The sequence below is a fragment of the Solenopsis invicta genome, chromosome 3 (genome assembly GCF_016802725.1).
Source record: "Solenopsis invicta isolate M01_SB chromosome 3, UNIL_Sinv_3.0, whole genome shotgun sequence".
Classification (NCBI taxonomy): Eukaryota; Metazoa; Arthropoda; class Insecta; order Hymenoptera; family Formicidae; genus Solenopsis; species Solenopsis invicta.
Window position 1 is genome coordinate 10,509,836 of NC_052666.1, and position 11,863 is coordinate 10,521,698.

The 11,863-nt window shown below is 33.7% G+C and overlaps 1 protein-coding gene across 1 annotated transcript; it reads right to left on the reverse strand.

Moving 5' to 3' along the window:
* Positions 1-8,982: 8,982 nt before the first annotated feature.
* Positions 8,983-9,785, reverse strand: LOC120357368. The gene is made up of 2 exons (XM_039447547.1): positions 9,655-9,785; positions 8,983-9,571 (listed from the first exon to the last, which is right to left on the reverse strand). The coding sequence occupies exons 1-2, from the start codon at positions 9,768-9,770 to the stop codon at positions 8,983-8,985; spliced, it is 705 nt and encodes a 234-aa protein (XP_039303481.1). The 5' UTR covers positions 9,771-9,785.
* Between the last annotated feature and the right edge of the window lie 2,078 nt (positions 9,786-11,863).

Below are 11,863 nucleotides of genomic sequence, written 5' to 3' on the forward strand. Positions count from 1 at the left end.
TCTGTTTCAAGACCTTTAAGAACTTACCCAGCTAAAAAAAAAGTTCATTTCGCAACGTAGTCGTTGCTTTGGGGGGAGTACTGTGGCGTTCTTACACTCTTTCACTTACACTTACACTTACACTTTCTACACTTGTTATCGATTTTCCTTGTAAACATATTCAACTATCTTTTATTACTTAGCAACACACTAAACATCTGTTGTTATAAACATTTACTTCTTTATTATTCTGCTTGTCAAAGAGTTTACATGTCTCAATAAATTTCTCTCAATCAAATATAAATCTAGCGATTTATACAATAAGTAATCGCTACATCTCTTGCGATACTGGCACCATCGGGCAGTGAGACTAAGTACTTATCGAACCGCCCTCGTATACATCAGTATTATGCATAATACTAATGTGTTATAAAATGGAAAATAAAAATAATTTTAAGAAAAGATGATTTAATAACATAAATGTATTTGCAATAATAAAAAATATAATTTTATTATTGCTTAATTTACTCAAATGTACTAAGAAACTTTAACTCAGTTGCAAAGAACACAGCGAATACATTAAGTAATTTCTAACAACTTTAAGCTAAAAATAATATAAAAACTGAAAAGAGCGTATGGTAAGATACATCTAATAGTAATTATTGCATAACATTTCATTACATAGTACCATCTTTGTGAAAAGTTATCGCTTGTGCCCCATTATAGCCCGTAGCTTACTTTATTATGACTCGGGTTCCCCGTGTGTGTGAAGTTGGTATATCATTTTAAGGAAATTCACGACAAATTGAGAGTTCTGGCTTTATTTATATTAGTTCTATAGTTTCTGACAGATAAAACAAATAGTTCTGGCCTTTAAAGTAAAAAAACGCATAGGATAAAGTGAGACGTCAGGTTCATGCAGTGTTTCAGTTTGTCCTGCGTTATTTTCCGACACAATTCTTGTAGAATTTTAAAAGATCAATAGTTTTAGAAAAGTTCTAGAAAGATTTCTGACGTTTACTATAGTTTATTTCATTTTTATTTAAAATTCTCGTAAAATATTTACGTTATAATGTTATGTAATAGAGTTCCGTGTACAAAAGGATATGTTTCCTTTGAACGTATCTAAGCGCCTTCCAAAGAGTTCTGATCGAATCCGTTATTAATTAGTTAATAAAAAATTAATACCTTCTACGAAAAATATATATTTGTGTATATGGGTGCGACTTTGTTCTATTTTCAAGAGTTTTGTGTACAAAAAAATATTTTTCCTCCAGTTCTGAATATATTTAAGCGCCTTTCAGGAGGCATTTATATGTTCAAAACTGGATAAAAAATTTTTTTTTTTTTTTGTACACGGAACTGTATTATATAATATTATAAAATAATTATTTTAAAATAATTTTAAATAAAAATTAAATAAACTATGTCAAACGCCAGAAATCTTTCTAGAACTCATGCAGAGCTATAAATTTTTTAAAATCCTAAAATAGTTTCCAATAATGACGCAGGACAAGTTGCGTGAACCTAGCGTCTCACTTTGTCTTATGCGTTTTTTTCGTTTTAAAGGCCAGAACTATTTGTATTATCTATCAGGAACTAAAGAACTATTATAAATAAACTCTCTTTAATTTTTCGTGAGTTTCCAGAAAATAATACGCCAAATTAACATACACGGGTTTCCCTATGTGTCAAAAACTTATCATTTATTTCTCAGAAGATAGTCGCGACTGTCTTCTGTCTTTTGAGCACTACTTCTCAAAGTTTCCAATTTTGCTGATCATCAAAACACGCATCTCTGCGATTTCCGTAGTACACACTGGAAGCGAGACTTACGATATCTCCTTTTCACTTTGGTCTGAACTAGGCTTTTCTGCAAACGCTGTAGTAGGCGTCAAGGTAGGCGTAAGCTTAACGATAAAAAAAAAATCACTTTTATTCAATCGTTTTTTTATTGTCAATATTTTTTAAAATTTGAGCAGTATGAAAACATACGCGAAATTAATTACGATTGATGCTATTTGTGACGCTATTATACAGATATATAATATGATAATAACGTTTATGATTTTGTTTCTCGTTTACATCATTCCTCTAAACATGTTGACATTTGCAGTAATATTATACGTAATGGGAAACAGCGTACAGTTGAAAAACATCATAGAAAATGTAAAGACCTCGTTAGGAAATATACAAATAGCATTATAAGCGTTATTAATACCAAAACTCATAATATAATGTCACCTGTACAATACGTAAAGCAAACTGAACGCGTGAAAAAAGTAACATCCTCAAACATGTCTAAAAATGTAACAATGTTGATTTTCTGCACAATGATGTGAATAAAGAAGAAACACCAATGGAAATGTTTTCACAAAGTCTAATCATCGACGAACATACATCATCAACTATTACAGACGATCAATCTCTTCGTTCTGACGAACGATTGATAATTGAAGAAGACCATGATTCATCATTAAGTCAATTCTCTTTGCGTATAAAAGATATTACGGTTAATGAAAGTTCATCATCAAACGTGTCCGCGGAATTCTGATTTATTTCCGAATTTATCTGAGTTATCTCCGAATAACATTCCTGGAAAAAAGTTATGGGTAGAAAGAAGAAAGTTTCAATACGCGGAAGCTCTTTCATCCTCCCTAAACATTTTTGGGAAAAAATATGGGTTGGCCACGGTGAACCTTTACGAAAGGGTTGGATAGGCGCTTTCAATATTGAACTTGAAAAAAATATCGTCTGTGCGTTTTAGCCATCTCATGTAGCCATAAATGTAAGAATAAGTTAAACAGAAGTAATTTTTTCTTTTAAGCTAGAGGGCAATGCAAACACTCAACATGCATTAAATTTAAATTTTTTGTCAAAGAAAAAATTGACATGTCCTATATTGACACAATTGTGCATGTTGATGTCAGTGGACATGTTTCCCATAGGAATGAACGATATCGTCAAAACATTTGTGGCAAAACCAGAGCAGCGTTAGCCAATGAATTAGAAAAACAATCGGCAATAGTGGTTAAATTAAAAATGCTTGCTAAGGCTGATAAAGAAATATTACATGCAGGAAATTTAAACAATACTTCAAGTTTAGATATTTTACAAAAAATATCATGAGAAAATCGTACAAAATATGATCTTGATAAAGATATCGTTATATTTCTGATCAACAACAAGAACAGATCCGAGGTGACATACTAGACGTTTACATATAAGAATTTTCATTAATACCGTTATTCTATTTAGTGAAAAACAAATTAAATACTTAGCTGCTAATAAATTGTGACATTTACACCTGGATGCCACTAGCTCAATTATTGCACAACCTAAACTTCTTCGTACTGCAACTACAATTTATTATTATGTATGGTTATTGCCAGGAAATATAGACGTTGGGCCGTTGTCTATAGCAGAATTTATATTACGAAGCATGATATTACTGCAATTAAACATTTTTTGGATGTATTCAATGGTAATTAAAAAAAATAACAGCCAAAAAAATAAAAAAAAAACAAAATAGATTTTAGTCTGGAATTAATACAGTCGGTCTGCGGAACTTTTAATGGCATTAAGGTAAAAGTACCAATGACGGACCATGTCCCTTTACTTGGCCATTGACGGACATTTTATTCTTTATTAAGCTATATACATAAAGAAAAAGAAATATTTTTACTGATTTATGTTATTTGGTTATTCAGTGTCTTATATAAAAAATTATGCCACTAGACATTTTGTTTAAAATATTTAAAAAATTGTTTGAAATATCGTAGTCAAATGCACCCTGAGTCTTCATACATTCCTTTAAGATATAGCTAAGGAATGTGTGATACTTTGTTAAGATGATAATAATCATAATATTAGATATTTCTGCATAAATAAAGTTTCTATATAATATTAAGAATATTTATAATAAAAAAAAAAAATAAAAAATTGCTCATTTAAAATATTTTTTCAATAAAAATTTACATGGCTATGAATCGGTAACGTAATAATTTTGCCTGCCCGAAAACTAGCCGACTGTCCAGTTATCGGGCGAGTCATTATCTCAAGTGCTTACTTGTGCGTCCTAGTACCTAGCTGCAACACGCGCTCGAGTTTCTGTGCTTTATTTTTACGTTTTCTATACGAAATTTGTAAGTATATATTTATTATAACATTACTTCTAATGATAGTGTATTAGATTGTATACTTTTTTCTGTTGTATGTATTTCTTTCGTTCATTTTTATTGACATGTAGTATATATAATCTCAAATCGTAAGTTATTTGCTAACTTATCTCTCTCTCGCATTTTTTATTTATAGAAAACTCAAGATAAGAAAAGAAAAGAACAAAGCAAAAACAGTATATAAAAAGACATATACTCAAAAAGATGTGAATAATGCATTAAAGAAAGTGGAAAAGGGAATGTCTACACGAAAAGCCGCTAATATGTTTCAAGAAGCATTTTGTATGCAAAGCATAAAGAGTTGATTCCAGTTGAAGGTGTCAGAGGACCTAGTACTTATTTAACAACGGAAGAAGAAAAATTACTTGTTGACTGGATTTTTTATTGCAGTCAAAGAAGTTTCCCAATAACAAAATCTCAACTTCTTCAGTGTGTGCAGAAACTTGTCACTGAGTTAAAAAGAGAAACTCCTTTCAAGGATAATAAACCAGGCAGGCACTGGTGGGAAAGTTTTTGCCGTAGACATTCAGATGTAATTCCAAGAGTCGCTCAAAATTTAACAATAAATCGAGTATCAGCAACAGAAGATGTTTTGAAGAATTGGTTTAAAGAAGTGAAAGAACATTTACACAAATTAAACGTACTGGACATCCATCAAGAATATTTAACTTACATGAAAGTGCATTCTTCTTAATTCCAAAGGCAGATAGAGTATTGGCTCGTAAAGGATCAAAGTCTGTTTATAAGGTTGTACATGGTGATGAGAAGGAAAGTCTAACTGTTTTGTTTATAGTAAATGCTGAAGGCATTATGTTACCACCCATGATCCTTTTCTGGTATGAAAGGACACCAGCAACTGTTACAAACAGTTTACCTCCAGGATGGATCGCTGGGAACACTGAAAGAGGCTGGATGACAGTAGACAGCTTTTATAATTATATAACTACTAAATTCTATCCATGGCTTGTAAAGAACAACATTCAATTTCCAGTAGTTGTATACGTAAATGGTCATGCTTCGCATCTGACCTTGGCTTTGTCACAATTTTGTAAAACAAATCAGATAGAGCTCATTGCTTTATATCCTAACGCAATACACATACTACAGCCACTTGATGTAGCAGTATTCCATCCATTAAAATCAAAGTGGAAGAAGGCTGTTGATTAATGGAGGATCGATCACGGAGCTGTAAAGTTAAAAAGAGAAAATTTTGCTCCAGTTTTAAAACAAGCTTTGGATTCAATGTTTAATTTAGCAAATATTATTGAACATGGCTTTTAGACTTGTGGTCTTTCACCATTTTCTTCAGACGCTGTTGATTTCAATATTTTAAATAAAAAAAAGAAAAAAAATACAAAGTGAGCATGTGGATCAAGATTTAGCAGACACAAATAACGAACAAGAGGAAGCCAAGAAACATCTCAAATATTTCGAACATCAATTGAGTTCTGATGATCTTCAGGATTTTGAAAATCCTTTATCGAATGGAAGCTTGAAGATTTTTAACAGTGACAATGAGGGTCTTTTTAAGTACTGGGTGGACATGAAACGTCTATCTGGTGCTATAAATAATTACATTAAATATTTTGAACATTTAATATTAATTATAATAAACAATTTTAAATGCTATTTAATATTATAAAATTTTTATAATTACTATTATAAAAATAATTAATATTAAAAATAATTTAATATAATTAATATTATAGTAACTAAATATTTGATCAAATTTGAGCAAATTTGATCAAAATTTATGTATTTACCTAGAGACTTTGTCACTTATTAACATTGTAATTACGTACTTGTTCATATTTATTTTATAAGAGAATGCTAGTAATAGTGTGAACATGAATGAAGACTCCGGACTGGATAAAAATGAAGTGTTGATTGAGATTGTAGATCCAGGGCCTTGTATACCTGTATTAGATATGGATGTACATATTAGCGATTTAGAAATAGTTTTATTACCAGAAAAAAATAAGAACAGTTTAACACTGAAGACAGAAAGTTTAGGTACAGCAGAGGCTCACATAAATACTTCAAAGATTTGTGATTCAACATATATGGTTGATGTAAAGCCTTCTGAAGATTTTCGTCAATGTAACTTGTTTGAAGGTTTGTAAACTATTATTGTATAAAATATGTTATACAAATTAAAGTTAATTTCATTATATTTATATATTTCTCAGTTGATGCAAATGTTGATGCAAACGTTGACACAAATGTTGAAAATAAAACACAAAATGATAAAGAAGTGTTTCAAAGATTCGAGGAGAGCTCAAATTGTAATAAACAAGTTTTAAATATTGGTGCAATTGAAGGTAATATAAACAATTATTTATTTTTAAAAATAGTGTATAAAATAAATTTAATTTTTAAAAATATTGATTACAGAGTTCAAGAATGGTGATGAGGAAAATAAAATTGAGTATGGAGATCTAAGTACGGAAAGAGTGACAAAGATTTTTGAAAAGTCTAATGAAAATGTTTTACGAAACACTGTTCTTAAAGAGATTCAAAACCGAGTGAGTGATAAAACTCAAGGTATGTATAAAAAACTAACTTTCCAATATTTTTTAAATACTTAAATAATGTGATTTTTAATAAGAACACTTTTTACAGATATTGATACGGAATGCATAAAGATGGAAAAAGAAAAAGCGTCCCATCGCCTTTCAAAAGAGCTCTGATTTAGCCTGAAAACATTAAAAGAATAAAGAAAACAAAGTCAACTAAAAAGATCTCCACCGTATTGACGTCAGAAGAGTGGCAACAACATCATTTGGAAATACAAGAGGAAAAATTAAGAAAACAGAGAGAAATAGAAGATAGAAAAAAGCGTAGAGAAGAAGCAAAGAAAAGAAAAGCTGGAGAAAAGGAAGCTAAAAGAACTGCAGCTGAAGAAAAAAAAAACTGAATAAAGAGAATAAAAAAATTGATGGCGAAGAAGAAAACATTAAAAAAAAAACTAATACTAATACATTGTAATTGTTTTGTAATGAACCAAAATGTGTTGAACTGTTAAAGTTTTATATAAGTTTAATCTAATTATTAAATTACTGATAAAAGTGAATTATTTAATATATTGTAAAACTCTTTATCAATTAATAATAAATAAATTTACTTATTTAAAACAGTAATAATAAAAATAAATTATTTATTAGACTGTAACAAAACTTCTTTTTTATTTTCTAACCTAACCTCTTAAGGTTAAGCATTTCTTTCAATATTTTTATATTTTTAACTTTTCTAAAGTTTTCTATTAACTTATTTATTATTTTATTCTTGCTTTTACTCTGAAAAATAAAATTCCTTTCATTAAAATTATTTTAATACACTTAAAAAGTCATGGCCAGTTACTAGGACCTCATAATTTGGACGCTGGGACAATCGCATTTTGGCTGGTCATGTATTGGTACATCGATGTCTACTACATTTTTATTTAAATTACATGAAATACCGCAAAAAATATCACTTTTTTTACTCGTTTAAGCAGAAAATAGTTATAATTTCCTAAATAAAAAAGTTTTTTGTAGCATAAAATTAATTTTATGTATTAGATTTAAGATTTATTTTCTTCGTATCCTTAAGTGGCCCGTTATTGGTACTTTTACCTTAATTTACAAAGTTATATTCAACGCATGTATAAAGAATGTAAAAAATATATATATATGAAAAAAAATGTGACAATTATAAATATATGTTCTTCCCACTTTATAAAAACGGCAATACAAAAAATAAAAAAATGTTATCCAAATGGAAAAACGCAAAAACAAATGCGTTCTATAGCAGCATCGCTATTAACAAATATGTTACATTGTAATTGTGTATCAGCTGCTGCTGAAGTTTATAGCGTATTTATAATTTTTTGGAAATGATTACGAAATAAATGACTTCGACAACGAGTAGTATGACTATGAGAGTTCTAACCCAGGTGCTCCGGGGGGGGGGAGGTGCGCGGGGGAAATGTGGGTGCGGGGTAATGACGTCACCCCGGGACTTACCGTTATCTGTTTACATAAACAGAGATAACCGTTATTTGTTTACATAAACAGAGATAACCGTTATCTGTTTATATAAATAGTAATAACCGTTATTTGTTTATGTAAATAGATAGCGTGGGGTGATTGGGGGAACCCTCGGTGTCTGAGTTAGAACTCTCATAATATATATTTATAATTTGCGTCGCGGGCCTGACGTCACCCGCGGACCTAAAATTCGCGGCGCGCGGGCCTGACGTGGCGTTCGCGGAACTGTCCGCGCGCACAAAGAAATAAATTTGCTCACTCCCCTCGGCCTCCACTTCGTCCTCACCTGTAAAGGTGGTGGTGCTCGAAGAGGATTACCCGAGGAGGCTGTCCGTGGGAACGAACTCCTTGAAGAAGACGTTCATCCACGTGCCTCACGTCATTTTTTCTCACTCACAATGTTTGCTAATCGAGAGCACGGCTACGACTGAGGAACAAAGGGCTGTGCGAGAGCATCCTCCGTCGCACTGCGTATTTACAATTAATCGCATGTATATAGAATGACGAGTATCTTTTATACGTTCTCCGATATGTGGAGGTAGATTTTCATGAAACGATGATTCAAGGGATCGATTGCCGCTGCATGACGCAAACTTAGACAAAGAAGATGCGGATAGATAGGCAAAATGGCGCGGGGACTTACTGAGAGGTGGAGTCACCCGCGCAATACAGCGGTATGTATCCGCTGTGGGGATGGAGGATGTCGGGAGAGGGAAAGCTAGAACCATATAATATTTTATAATGTGGAAATGATGAGAGAAAATAATTTTAGAGCGTATGTTTTTAATACATTTATTTTATTCAGTATGCAATGCATCGTGTACAATAATATCAATAGCATAAGCAATTAATTCGCACTCGATCTGCGAACTCTTATCGTAAGATTTGTGCAACATATGTATAGCTTCGCGTTTATTTACGACACAGTTTTGACGCAAAAAATTTACGAAATATTTAAATTTCTCAGTCACGATAGCGATGCTTTGATACAACGTAAAATATACATGTTCAACGCAGTGCTCTAACTCGTATAAGAATAGCACGGTTGCAGGCTTGAGATAAATACATGCATCGTGTAACGTTAATTTAACAATACTTTGTTCGTTCAGTTTAACAAGTTGCATGTTAAGGTCGTGTATCATTATCGATGATGATGTTTCCGTTGACTGGACGAATCGCTCGATGTCAACACGTTTCTCGATCAGAGTTCTCCATGTTCTGTATGGTAGAATAATCCGGTTGCCGCGTGTATCGCCGAGCGATATCTCCACGGAGCATGAAACTGATGTCACGCTGATGTCAATATCAATCCATTTGTATGATGTTAAGGTTAACGGGAACCTTCTGCTTAGAATGCGCGGTGTATACCGCGAATCTGAAGACGTGCTGAAAAGAAATGGAGATGAATGAAACGTACAATAAAAAGTAATTGAATAAAATATAATTTATATGTATAAAATGATACTTACGATTTATTGCACGCTTCGATCGGAACGTAATAAAGTGCCATTGCGCTTATTTCAAGAGCATTGCGTTGTCTGAACCATTCGCACAAGCAACTGATGCAAGACTGATTGCAAATCATGAGACTTTTTGCGATTAATAGTTCTGGATTTTTTTTTTTTTTAATGGAGAAGGGGAAGTCCCCCTCTTTTCAGTAATTTCTTTGTTATCACTCGAACATGTCACGACACGTTTTTTTTCACGGTCCGACAACGTTGCACATGACGTTTTTTGTGATTAATGTTACTGGAATTTTCTAAGAAGGAGAAGGGGAAGTTCCCCTCTTTCCAATAATTTAATCGGTAGCCTTGAACATGTCTCGACACGTTTATGCTTCTGAATTTTTTTATAGGAGAGGGGATGCTTCCCCCTTTTTTCAATAATTGCATCATCATCGTTATTACATGTCACGACACGTTTTCGCAGCAACGTTGTACAAGAACGAAACATTAAACATAACGTACATGGCGTACGTGAAATGTGAAACACTAAATGAAACATGTATAAGAACGTTAAACGAAATATGAACAATCTATATAAAACATGAACAACCTATATGAAACACAAAAAACGTTGGAGAAACGTTGATATAATGGTGGGGAAAGGAATGAAACGTTGATATAATGGTGGGGAAAGGATATCTCGTATATTACATATGTTTATTCATGTACTTGTGTCCACCAATTGAAAAGTTTGAATACATTTTGCATTGCACAATGTTTATTCGTACGGTGTTGTCCACATTGAAAAGTATTAGCATCATCTAGATTATTTAAATTATCCACGTCTTCGTAATCCACATCCAGGCTCTCGATGTATGCGTATTCTCGTCGACTGTCCAGAAGTAATTCTCCCAGCCATTCTCGTTTCTCGTGCCCTTTGACGTACACAATCTCCTTGTTGTCATAATTTTCAGCACCCAGTACTGCAGTCGTAATCACTTGTCTCGCTTTCCGGTACGGAACCACCCCGTCGGTGCCCCATTTTAGACCATGATGACAGACAGTGAGCCAGGAAGCACAGGATTTTTCGGATTTCATCAACCAATCCCATGGCTGGGGACTGTCAAAATATAATGCGCGAGAACGTTTCCCCCTCTTAACGCCGCATATTCTTTTACGATGAAACCACTTAATCGTCCAAGGGGAAAACCTTGCAGATCCACGAACGTCGGCACAGACATGTCGCGGTCGAAACGAAGACTGTGGTTCATGTCGATGTATCGTATAATATATAAGCGCAGAATTAGGTGATTTTGCGCACAATGTTTGTCAACGGGTTATATTGAATCACGCGATCGTGTATTATGAGTGCATACGCGCCGGTGTTCTCCGGCACGTTATCTTTAGTTTCGAATTCTATTCGCACGTCAACGGTTGCGCTCTTAATCGATTCGACTTGCCGACTGCAATCAATTATGCAGAACGGACCTCTGTTTAGAAAGTTGGTGACGGTGAGATTCGGCTCGAGATACTCGTATCCGAGGTAGTTTTTGTAGAAACGCGCGTACATCTCGTATAGAATAGCCCATTTGTTTTTGGCAAAATCAAGATCCATTTCGATGTAGGGATAAGATTCAGAATTCAGATAAAGTTTCACGTTGGTCACATTGCAATGGTCGAATCGGCTCGTGTCCTCAGACATGTTATTTTTTCGGCCGGTTTGCATAGCGAAAATGACGTAACACGGTTTCTCGAGCTGAGTAGCGGTCTTGATAGCCCACGAATGCTTGGTAGTGCATTGCAATAGTGGATACTCGTAAAGATCCCACGAGCGAAAAGCCATGCTGAGATATCGTCCGCTCTCCAAAGTGCGCAGCATCGAAAGTTTATTTATACCACTCAAGAGCACATGCGGCATTCGCCACTGAATTTTAAACAACTCGAGAACGGGCTCCAACGCCGAATTACCCTTCAGGCAATTGTTATCGTTGCGCGCTCGTATCAAGATCAACTCGTGACGAGCATTGATCATTATGCGTTTATAATCTTCGCAGAATTCCAACAGCACGTAGAGCGGGACACAGAAATTGAAATACCCGTCAGCGGTAGTCATCTGCGTTTCCCAGCCGGCATTTCGCAGAATCACGCTTTTGTCGGATGGCAGCGTTACATAGTTTTTCAGCGTGCTGGTTATGCCCACGTTTCTATTACGATCAATTTCGACGCCGTTCAA